The sequence below is a fragment of the Corella eumyota genome, chromosome 1 (genome assembly GCF_963082875.1).
Source record: "Corella eumyota chromosome 1, kaCorEumy4.1, whole genome shotgun sequence".
In the NCBI taxonomy this organism is placed as follows: domain Eukaryota; kingdom Metazoa; phylum Chordata; class Ascidiacea; order Phlebobranchia; family Corellidae; genus Corella; species Corella eumyota.
In genome coordinates this window covers 15,563,037-15,574,329 of record NC_137490.1, presented here as the reverse complement: position 1 = coordinate 15,574,329, position 11,293 = coordinate 15,563,037, and the positions used below count along the sequence as shown (strand labels likewise).

Genomic DNA, 11,293 nt, shown 5'->3' with positions numbered 1-11,293 from the left:
TGATTTAAAAGTTACAATCAATAAAATTTAATGTTGCAATATAGTAAAATTTATGCTGCAGTCAGCAATATATTAAGTAAGTATAAAATCAACTAAACAAACAGTTTAAAAAAATTTATTTAACAAAATTGGTAATACACTGACCGAATAAAAGTTTAAAGAAAATTAACATTACTGAAAATATAATGAACAAAAAAGAAAACAATTAAGGAAATGAGATGATAGTGAGAAAGCAACAATAAAAATACCCAGGTAGAAATGTAACAAGTTGGTTGTTTTTGTAATTTAAAAGCCTTGAGATTGGGATTGTGGGGGAGCTTTTGCACTACCTGTGGATTTGGGCAAAAGAGCTGATTGGATACTTGGTATTACCCCTCCATCAGCTATCGTCACATTACCTATGTTCAAGAATTAATAAAACCATTATTCTTCATTTATTATTTATAATAATATATAAACAAAATTTCACAAATTTAAAAAACAAAAAACTTTTACTAACCAAGCAACTTGTTTAACTCTTCATCATTTCGAATAGCAAGTTGTAAGTGACGTGGGATTATTCTTGCTCTCTTATTATCCCTTGCAGCATTTCCACCCAATTCAAGAATTTCTGCAGTTAAATATTCAAGCACTGAAGCCAAATAAACTGGGGCACCGCCACCTAAACCAAAAAATATCAATTTTTTAACAAAATCTAAAAGTTATTGTCTGATTGTACAACGTGCTGACCTGACAACACAATCAATTAACAGTACTTACCCACTCGCTCTGCATAGTGTCCCTTTTTCAACATCCTGTGAACTCTTCCAACAGGAAATTGTAGTCCAGCACGACTGGATCGACTTTTAGATTTTGTTCCTGCAGGTTTACCAGTTTTTGCTTTTCCTCGTCCAGACATTTTTAGTCAAGATAAAGTTTATGAACTAAAACTTAAATAACTTAAACTAGATATTTTAAAATAAATTAAAATAGAATTACAACGTTAGACAGGTACATTAGTTTGTAAGCGACAAACTGCCAGTGGACGAACTCGTGTATTTTATTAGTCTGTTAGTGTACTTAAACTTATCACTAAAGTTTAGTTTTCGCGCCTAATCATTTTCTGCTCGAGTAATTACTATTTTATTCACGTTTATCCTCGAACTTGAAGTTTTGCACTAACAAACGCCAATGTAGCATGAACTTGGTTGATTAAACAGTAACCTGGCAATAATTTTTTTTATTCCTACAAAAATTCTAGATAGCATTAAAAACCTTTTTTGAGAGGAAAAAACTATTATTGGGATTATACTAGAATTCAAGAATATTATAATAACACATACAATTTATTTATTAAAAATATGGCGTTAACATTACCATGTTATTGCACAAATCAAAAACTTGCTACACTTTTTACATATTTTAATTAAACAACAAACAACGTTACATAAGAGACAGTTGATGCTAAAAAAATCATAATGTCATAGAAGCTTCTGCATTAATAATATCTTTATCTGCTTTGTCGAAGATAGCTTGGCAACTTTTTAATTTTTTTTCGGCGATATAAAATTTTCTATTTAAATTGGAAATTTCACAGCTCACTTCTGCAGCTAAAATAAAAAAAAAATCAATTATTAGATAATTAAAAATGTGATGGTTTTTTTATATTATTATATTCAAAAAAGTGTTAAAATTAACCTTTGGTAAATTGTTCTTGTGCTTGTCTTAAAGGTAGCGGAACCAAAACACCAAACCACTTTAATGGATTTGAGTTTAGCTTTTTATCTGCAACCTCTTTGACAAAATTGGACTCTGAAACATTAAGGGCATTCATTTTTTCCGTGATTTCGCTTTGATTTTCATCCACAGTTATTTTGTCAATGTTTTTTCTTCTTGTTACAGTAGTGGTTGGTTTGTTATCACAATCAGTTTTGGTTTTTGACAACTCTTCATTACACTTTATCAATGAAAAACAATTTTCAGCATCATCCAAGCTTTATATTTAAAGAGAAAAAAAATAATGTAAGTTAGATATTTAAATGAACATTTGTTCAATCATATAACATAATTAGATAAAGTATATAAAACAGTTTTGAACATTAAATAAATAGCCTTACTTGTATTGAACTGACAATAAAGGCTCCATTGTTGATGGATACTGCAAGCTAGAAACTCGATCAACACCCATTGAATATCTGGCTTTAGCTAAACAAAGATACCCAGCTTGAAGGTAGCGCTCTTGTTCTCTCTTCTTTTCATCCAAATCTGCAACAATCTCTAGAACATCCAAAGCAGCCTGGTTAAGTTCATCTTGGGTAGAGATGTCAACCATTTTTACTTTTTTATGTTCTGTTTTATTAAGAATTTTAATAATCTTATAAAATCTACAAAAAAAAGATTTGTTTATTTACACAACATTTATCCAACATATTATACCAGTACATTATAATTCAAATGTTACATTTACAGTAGCACTGCAAGTGTAAAGTGAAGAAACATTTACTGCAGAGGATATACAAAATGGCAAACCTTAGGTTCAGAAATAATTTTAAAAAAATGTTAAGGCTGACTTTCTTCTGGATTAACAGTGCAAGCTATTGTAACAGTTGAAGAGTTTTTTTCAGCTACTTCCCCTATTGATTCATTACTGTTTTCCGATGATATAATAACACTTTCTTTTTGTATTATTTTAAGCTTAATAGGAGATATTTTTGGTTTGGCTCCATCAGGAAGTTTATTTTCTCCCGCCTCATTTTCCAAAGAAATATTGGCAACTTCTTGATCAGTGGTTTGTAGTTCAACAATAATAGTTGCTTTGGGATTTCCAGCATTTCTCGGCTGTCTCCCTCTTTTTCTTCCTCTTGGGGACTGTTGTGACATTCTTAACAGCTTTCTTCTTCTTTTCAGAAAATCAGGATCAGCATAGGTACATTGTGAGCAAGCCCATACTCCAGAAGGAATGGCTCGCAAGCTAACACAAAACGTATGATAGCCACGATCACATCGATCACAAAACATCATCAGGTCCTCACGATGTGGCATGCTGCATATGGTACAGGTTTTGCATTCCATACATTGCCAATTATAAGTCAAAATAACGTCAACCAATTCGCTCGACATTTCTAAACAGGACGGATGGCCATGGTTATCACACTGAGAACATTTGATTAAATCCTCATTTTCGTTCTTTTTATTACAGCTACTGTCCTTTTGACAGATACCACAAATAGGAGATTCATTTTCACTGACAGGTTCATCTTTAATTGCAACATTTTCAGTTGTAAATTCATCCAAAGTGTTTTCCATTTTATGCAAAGTTTTGACAGGGGTTGATTCACACTCCATTGGCACTGAATTGTTGTTGGTTTTATCATTAACAGATAAAACAGATTTAGCAACTCTCATAGATGTTTCTGATTCTGCTTCCGATTCAATGTCAGAAATGGAGAGAATCAAATCATCAGGTGGAGCTAAATGTGGCCCATAGAGTGCTGAGTTTAAAGGCAAATACATTAACTCATCCTTACTGTACTTTTTATAATATTCTTGAAATTGACCATGTATAACTGAACAAGGATAAAGACTTGGTCTAGTAAGCGAAGGGTCGAGTTTGCGTACTTTGTTTCTTGGATATTGTAGAACGTTTGTAGACATGTCATAATAGACAGCAAACTCGTCTCGTCTTTGTCGATTTAACATTGCATTATACTCTGTAACTTGTTTCATTGCCTTTTTGAGATAGTTGGACATTTGTGACTTTTCAATGGGTGCAGACGTGCTTGATGCATACTCTTTGTATTTATTTTGCATTTTTCTTTTTTCTCGTTCATGCATGGCAACCCTATATTCATCATATTTTTCAGGATATTCTTTAATCATCATGTCACACACATCAGAACTGCGCAAAGCCGTTAAACCCAAGGTAACTTGAACCTCGCTAATTAAATGAGAACCAAGCAAGTGATTTACCTCATCTGGATCAAGTTTGCGTCTTTGAATTTCCGGATATTTTCTTTTGAATGATGTAATGTTTAAAAATGTGCTGACTTGTTCTTGGAGCATATAATACTCACCAGATTTCTCAGGTGGCCATTGGTATTCAGCTAGTTGATCGGCTGTAATGGCAGAAAAAATATTCTGCTGAAGACAAATAGGATCCATAACTCTACCAGATTGACTAACCCCCAAACCAAACGTGGAAGGCTTACTTGATGCAGTAGAAATATTTTTGATATTTTTGGCTTGAGCTTTTATTGTTGGATCCAAAACTGTGTTGTTTGTGTTTGCTTGATTGTCTATTTCTAAAACTTTACTTAAAACATTTGCAAGTACAAGGCCTACATCATCTTTAATTTCCATACTTAGCAAATTTGTGTTTTCCATTTTATCAACCATTATTAGATAATCTTCATCGTAAATCACAGTAGGCAGTTCAAATGATTTTTAAAAGTTTAATCTGTTAAAAAAACAGCCTGAATCAAACTAATTTAAAAGGTATTAAATTTGGAAGCTTACATAAATTTTAAATATAATTGGACCTACCACAATCTGTTATTTTTCTTAATATTAGCAAAAACAAAAAAGCAGCTTATTCTAAATTTCATTTGTATTTATTTTCTTAAAGCTGTTTGAATAGCAGTTCAGCCAACCAATCGCCTGACCGCATTAACAGATTATTAACATAGCAAAAAACCCAATAGAACTAAAGTATGCGTTAGCCTACACAACAATTAATTAGTACTATTTTGCCATGTTAAAAAGTATACTTACATCAAAAAGGTAGTTATTAAAAAAAAATCATAAGATAGCATGTGACTGCACACTAACAAAAAAAATACTCCAAATAACTTTTACACCACGTTATTTCCTATAAAAATTTATAAACCATTTTTGATAACTTTAACCGCGCGACTAATCCTGTTACCTTTTACAACTGGTGATTTTTATGTTATTTTTTTAATATCACTGGTTGGCATTTCCTTTCATGTTTGTTGATAAATTATTATTTAATTTTAACCTTGGAATTGTAATTGTGTACCGTTATTATTTTGTACAATGTGTTATTACTAGAGTTTAAACTTATTTAAAAAGATAACTTAAAAAAAAAGTAAGTAAAAGAAAAAGATTAAAAAGAAATACTTAGGAAAGTAAAACATTGTTTAAAATAAAAAAACAATACTTAGGTTATAAATACTACAAGGCAAGTGATGTGTTTTTGCAGGGTGCAGGAAATGTCACGTCTATAAGCTATGCATTTAAAACTTTAGTCTAGACTGCATAATCAAACTAGGTTATGTAAGACAGTCGTAAAGGCTTGTTTACTAGGGGCAATATGTATATCACGGTAAAGACTTGTATGAGCAATCATACCTGTGCTGCTTTGCATCAAGTGTTTTTTAAACATGAAGTACATTTTAAACATGAAGTAATAAGATTTTGTTTGGTTAGGTAATACTAAAAATGATATGCTATGAACTTGCGGTGGATTTATGACCATTTTCGAGCAAGTATAACTTACGTGAATCATTAACCAAAACCGAACAGTATACGCTCGTATTGCCAACTTGAAAACTAAAATTTGAAAACCACATTTACTGAAATTTGGGTTTACATTTTCGGAAATTATTTTTTTACTAGATAAAATTAACTTACTTAGAGAGGGTTAAGAAAATTTCTTGTTGTCGAAAGAGTCTCGGTTTCGGTAATAGTTAAATAATATATCAATAAATAAAAGCTGTACAGCCACAGGTTTTTTGGTAATTTGTTTGGTAATGTTGTTGTCTATTAAAAAGTTTTTTTTATTTGAAAGGAATTTATCTTTTGTAACGTACAATAAAAAAAAACAAAAAATGCTGCCGTTTCCAATGGATATGTTCTCTGTTTACAATCTTATTGTTGTAACGATTTGTGTCAACTTACTTCACTACTGGTACAAACGACCCTGTAGTAAATTTCCCCCTGGGCCACGTGGGGTCCCAATTTTGGGATCTATTCCCTTTCTCAGTGAAACCCCCGAGGTCGAATTTGTTAAAATGGCGGAAACCTACGGGAGTATTTTTTCTGTGCGAATGGGTAGAACAGAATGGGTTATTCTTAACGACGCAAATGCAATTCACGAGGTTAGGTTTTAAAAAAGTTGAATACAATGTTCATTATAACATTTTTTTTTAAAATTTTTACGTTTGTTTATTAAGGGCTTGGCAAAGAACTCAGCTACTTGCTCCAATAGAAATCGTTCCCCTGTTTTTGACAAGGTAGCGAAAAACCACGGAATCTTGTCAATCAATTATGACGAAAGGTTCAGATCTCAAAAAAAGTTTGCGTTAACTACATTACGCGGGTAACTAATATACTTATGATTTTTTTTATACGTGTTGCATTATAAAGAAAAAATTAATTATTTATTTAATTTAAAAGAAATTATTGACGAATGTAAGATCTTTATAATTCTTTATCACAAAAAGCTTTCGTTTAAGTCGTTTTTGCCCAAATACTGGTAGGCCTTCGTTAACTTAGTTTAATTGTTTATTTAAAAAATAACGCATGTTTAAAGTTTTGGTATGGGAAAAAAAAGTATGGAGGAAAAAATTACTGAAGAGGTTGCTTTTCTGAACGATAAAATTCGATCCCATAATGAAGAACCTTTTAATCTTATGGTAATTTTTAACGGACCCTTTTAGGTTAAGTTAATAAATTCATAAATTTTACAAGGTTTTGTTGTTTAGGGTGTTTTAATTAAAGCTGTGAGCAACAACATATCTAGTGTTGTTTTGGGAAAACGTTTCGAATATGAAGATCCTGAATTCGTGGAGTTATTAAGAATCATTATTCAGACGTAAGGCAGCATCACATCCATATGTAGTCTTCTAATATTAAACTTGTAATTTTTAGGTTTTCAGATCCATCAACAGCTGCAGCTTTAAAAGTTATGAATTTAGCTTCATTTTTTCAATATATTCCACCGTTTAGTGGTTATTTAAAAAGTTTAATATCCGACATGAAAAAGGGGGATGGTAAGTTTTAAATTTGAAATTTAAAACATTGCATTTTTTATTTTAAAACATATTGCATTACAATGTTTTTCACTAGTAATCCTTAAAAGAATTTATGATGAACACAAAAAGACATATGATCAGGCCAATCTTAGGGACTTTGTGGATGCATTTATTTCAAAAATGAACACAGGGGAAGATTCTTCCTTCACGGTGAACGTTTTTAAAAGCTAATTCTTTTTTATAAAACTAGGTTAGAACAAAAATCGTAATTGTTTTATTTTGTGGTATAGGAAGAACAACTAATCCAGTTAATTAGTGAATTGTTTATTGTTGGAACGGAAACAACATCAAGTACGATTAGCTGGGGTGTCCTTTGTTTATTACATTACCCGGAAACTCAACAGAAAATTTACAAAGAAATTGTGGAAGTAGTTGGTAAATATACTTTAGTTATTGTACTTGTTTGCACGTAAATATACAGTTTAAGCTTTTATGGGTTATGTAGCTTACAGTAGCAAATATAATTGTTTTAGGCACAAAAAACAATGTTGTGTATTCACAAAAAGACCACATGCCATATACATGCGCATTCATTCAGGAATTGTATCGATTTCGGACGTTATCCACGCTAGGTGTCATACACGCTACTAGTTGTAATACGACAATTGCAGAATTCAATATTCCCAAAGATACTCCGGTAAGGAAACTTTATGTCCTTGCAAATTTTATATCACAAACTTTAAAAATGTAGGACAATAATATATATGTATGTATATATATATATATATTCATTTGGTGATATTTTGTAGGTTGTATCAAATTTGTGGGGTGCTCATAACAACCCAAAAGTGTGGAAAGATCCGGAGAAATTTATACCGGAGCGTCATCTGAACGAAAAAGGGGAGTTTGTAAAATCGAATCAAGTAATTCCGTTCGGAATAGGTCCGCGCCAGTGCATGGGAGAACAACTAGCCAGGAACGAAGTGTTTATATTTATTGTTTCTATGTTACAAAAATTCAAGTTAGAACCGGATCCTAGCCAGTCTATGCTGCCGGAAATTAACAAGGGGTGTACAGGTCTTACCTATACGCCCTTACCTTTTAAAGTTGTTGCTAAAGAAAGATAACTGCATCAAGCCTAAGCACCTACGTACATAAATCGTACAAACTTTTGTGTAAAGTACACAATATTTATAGAATTATCACATTAATTTTAAGAAAAAAATAAGTATATTTTGTGAACAAATGTTTATTCGCACATCTGTAGTTTAAAATAATGTTAAAAGCAGCGTAAATAATTTTTAATTGAGTTCATTGTATAGCACCCAATTGTAAGACACTATTCTTTATGAAGTTGCTGTTAAAGGTCATGTTTCAATACAATAAATTAGGTGTAAATCTTGAATATCATGACATGTAATGATAATTTAGTTAGGGTAATCAGCGTATTAAGAAACTATAAGGATATCCACCATATTTCTGGCGAAATACTGACATAATTAGACTAAAGAAGAATGCAACCAAAACCAATCCTCCAATTGCCATAACTAAAAAAATAAAAATTAAAAAGTAACAGCATATTTAGAATACAAATGCACATTACGCCTTTTTAAATGCATCTAGCTTCGTTTATTAAAATTCAAACATACATAAAGGTTTTAATCCCTAATTGCTTACTTTTTCTTGTGGAGACATCGTTTTTGGGTTGATGGGCCTCATGAAGTAGTATAAAGCCAACAACAATAGCAGCATTGATTATCATTACAATGTGGGTTTCTGCAACCAACTGACCCTGGCTACTTCCATGAATATAACTGATAGCTCCATTTTGTGGATTACGATGGTAGTAAGGTGGACCTCGAATGTGATTCCACATTTGGCCTGAAGTCATTCCAAGTACAATAAACTAAAAATAATTTAAAGTAAATTTTAAGTATAATTGGGATATTGTTTAACATAATACACACTAACAAACACTTTAGAAAACTAATCAAGTTAACGGTTATTATATCATAAACTGTTATTAATGCTTAAGATATTTTCTGCAGTTGCAGCATGGCAAGTGTCCCTTATTAGTTATGAATTAACTTACAATAGACAAAATTCCCCAAAAAGTTTTATTGTAGAAAAATTCTAAACTATTTCTTCTCACATACAGTAAACCTCCAGCAAGTGAAAATAAAAGAACAAGAATAACTGTGCCTGTGTAATTCGGAGGTCTAAATATTCTCACCTATAAACAACACATGTTGTTAAAATGATTATTTTTTTTGAAAACTATAAATTTAGATAAAGCAATCAGCATTATAAGTTTAATTTATTTCTTTCAATATTCCATCTGAGTTTATAAAAGGACCTGTGTTTTGGTAAAATACATGGATATATCATTTGCATTATTAAAAATAAATAATTTGAATAAAGTTTAACTTAAACTTACCACTACTTCAGTTCTATCTGCCATCCATTTAGCTAAGTTATCTGCATGAAATCCAACTCTCTGAATATCGTAAGTATCACCAGCTTTCCTTTTACCTTTTGGTGGAAAGTGAATAAACGCTGGGGCAGAATTTAAGCCCATCTAGAAGTTTAAAAATGTTATATATATATTATTTATTATTCCTGAGCTTCAATATTAATTAATATATAGTATATATAATAAGTACAACAAACAGATTTCAACAGGGCTTAAAACTTACAGACTGAAAAATGTCAGATCCAGAATCGAAATCAATGCTCACAAAAAACAGAGAGTTACTATAAGAAGGTGAAAATCTGTAGGAATTAGCTAGAATTTGAAATTCATCATTTGCTTCCTGGCAGACACTGCAACCTCTTTTAGAGTCCAATGCAGTGAACATTGCAATAACAGAATAATTCCTTGGTTTTTGCCTAAAATATGAATGTTTATTTTATCAAAAAATAAAAATTAATATAAATAAAACTAGTATTTTTTGTTTGAATAAAAATGGGTGATTTGGTACACTAGTCACTGCAAATCATTGCATTTAATAAACTTAACTTACTTGACGTAAGTTGTAAATTTGCTGCCTGTCATTTGAATTACAGTTCTTCTAGAGCTCCAATCCATTAGTTGTTTCACTTTTTCTTCAAGCATGTCCTAAAAAATACAAAAAAAATTATTATTAAAAATAAATAAACAACAAAATTTTATTGAATAAACGAAACTAGTCACTGCACTGGCCCACCTGTTTAGTTTTGCAGGAAGTTAACTTACAGCTTATTGTAAGCAACAACACAAAAAATGCTAATTTCATTTTTATGCTCAAGCCAAGAATATTTCCTATTATCTTATTATGCAAAAAAATAGTAGTTTGTTACTTAATGTATGAACTAAACCTACTACATTTGCAAACAAAACACAGACACTTTATTCAAAACTAATTTTAATTATCTTGGACTTGGTGACCATACCATAACATATTTAAAATCTGTATGTAAACATTAATACTTTTGGCATGTTTTAAATCATTAAATTAATTTTGTCATTTTTTCCCGTCGCATTGTTGTAATATTAATTGTATATCGTATTTATTATTTACTTTTATCAATGTGCAGATGTGCGAAAAACCAAAATAAAAAAATTATACGTGTATAGAAAATATATAGTATACTAAATATTATAATATGAAAGCACATATCTTTTTTTAAGGGTTTGCGACATGTTTTTTGTGATTTTAGTTAAAATAATACATTTTGGTCTAAAATTTTTTTCTCAATTTTTAAAACCGATTTTTTCTCAATTTTTAAAAATAAATTTAAATTTTTTTAATAATCTAATAGTAGAGTTTTGTAAAAAATTGACATACCAAAAAATTCGCGAACCGGTGTAAAAATAATTATGCCTTGTTTGCGGGCCTCTTTTAGATTTCTGCCTGGGCTTAGGTCATTGTTTGGGTGTAAAAACGTTATTTGTTAAATAAAACCATGTCCAAACTAGCAATATTCATGGTTTTATAAATGGTACGGGTTTTAAGGCTTATTTTGATTGCAATTTTCTACCGGTCCTGTGTTTCAATTTTATTATTTCCCCGTGACGACTTTCTCTTAAACTTTTAGCCAAAAATGCTTACTATACCCGTTAAAAGACATTTTTGGGGTTTTATGTTAGATTGTAAATAACTTTCTTGTCAGTATGTAATTTTAACGCAAGTTCTAATGTGCTGGTTTTTTTAAGGCCGGATGACGCTACTTAGATCCCAGCAAATTCCAGGGTACTGAGTAGCTTGAAAAGCATTTTTTTGTACCTAATTTACTAAAAATTGCCTCTTTTTTGACCCACGTGTTGATTAAAATCAGTT

At 30.9% G+C, this 11,293-nt stretch overlaps 5 protein-coding genes across 7 annotated transcripts; 1 reads left to right on the top strand and 4 right to left on the bottom strand.

Moving 5' to 3' along the window:
• Positions 1-116: 116 nt before the first annotated feature.
• LOC145756005 (late histone H2A.1-like) lies at positions 117-961 on the bottom strand. The gene is made up of 3 exons (XM_082572227.1): positions 760-961; positions 500-661; positions 117-398 (listed from the first exon to the last, which is right to left on the bottom strand). Exons 1-3 carry the CDS (start codon positions 896-898, stop codon positions 286-288), a joined length of 414 nt encoding a protein of 137 aa, XP_082428353.1. The 5' UTR covers positions 899-961; the 3' UTR covers positions 117-285.
• A 351-nt stretch (positions 962-1,312) lies between these two features.
• LOC145745969 (vacuolar ATPase assembly protein VMA22-like) lies at positions 1,313-2,405 on the bottom strand. The gene is made up of 3 exons (XM_082564153.1): positions 2,097-2,405; positions 1,678-1,973; positions 1,313-1,589 (listed from the first exon to the last, which is right to left on the bottom strand). Exons 1-3 carry the CDS (start codon positions 2,309-2,311, stop codon positions 1,453-1,455), a joined length of 648 nt encoding a protein of 215 aa, XP_082420279.1. The 5' UTR covers positions 2,312-2,405; the 3' UTR covers positions 1,313-1,452.
• On the bottom strand, positions 2,199-4,872 carry LOC145745946 (PHD finger protein 10-like). 3 transcript variants are annotated; one of them, XM_082564142.1, is made up of 2 exons: positions 2,509-4,717; positions 2,199-2,328 (listed from the first exon to the last, which is right to left on the bottom strand). In XM_082564142.1, the coding sequence occupies exon 1, from the start codon at positions 4,372-4,374 to the stop codon at positions 2,539-2,541; it is 1,836 nt and encodes a 611-aa protein (XP_082420268.1). In that variant the 5' UTR covers positions 4,375-4,717; the 3' UTR covers positions 2,199-2,328; positions 2,509-2,538. The 3 variants fall into 3 exon arrangements, with proteins under 3 accessions (XP_082420268.1, XP_082420253.1, XP_082420261.1); XM_082564127.1 differs by lacking the exon at positions 2,199-2,328 and adding an exon at positions 4,750-4,872 and having other exon boundaries at positions 2,363-4,435; XM_082564135.1 differs by lacking the exon at positions 2,199-2,328 and having other exon boundaries at positions 2,363-4,435; positions 4,522-4,717.
• A 921-nt stretch (positions 4,873-5,793) lies between these two features.
• On the top strand, positions 5,794-8,373 carry LOC145759067 (cytochrome P450 2H2-like). The gene is made up of 9 exons (XM_082572803.1): positions 5,794-6,098; positions 6,174-6,319; positions 6,533-6,635; positions 6,705-6,814; positions 6,871-6,992; positions 7,069-7,184; positions 7,265-7,409; positions 7,508-7,671; positions 7,784-8,373. The coding sequence occupies exons 1-9, from the start codon at positions 5,829-5,831 to the stop codon at positions 8,099-8,101; spliced, it is 1,494 nt and encodes a 497-aa protein (XP_082428929.1). The 5' UTR covers positions 5,794-5,828; the 3' UTR covers positions 8,102-8,373.
• LOC145759107 (dolichyl-diphosphooligosaccharide--protein glycosyltransferase subunit TUSC3-like) lies at positions 8,203-10,328 on the bottom strand. The gene is made up of 7 exons (XM_082572861.1): positions 10,181-10,328; positions 9,998-10,092; positions 9,671-9,863; positions 9,412-9,552; positions 9,067-9,207; positions 8,652-8,880; positions 8,203-8,521 (listed from the first exon to the last, which is right to left on the bottom strand). The coding sequence occupies exons 1-7, from the start codon at positions 10,247-10,249 to the stop codon at positions 8,415-8,417; spliced, it is 975 nt and encodes a 324-aa protein (XP_082428987.1). The 5' UTR covers positions 10,250-10,328; the 3' UTR covers positions 8,203-8,414.
• Between the last annotated feature and the right edge of the window lie 965 nt (positions 10,329-11,293).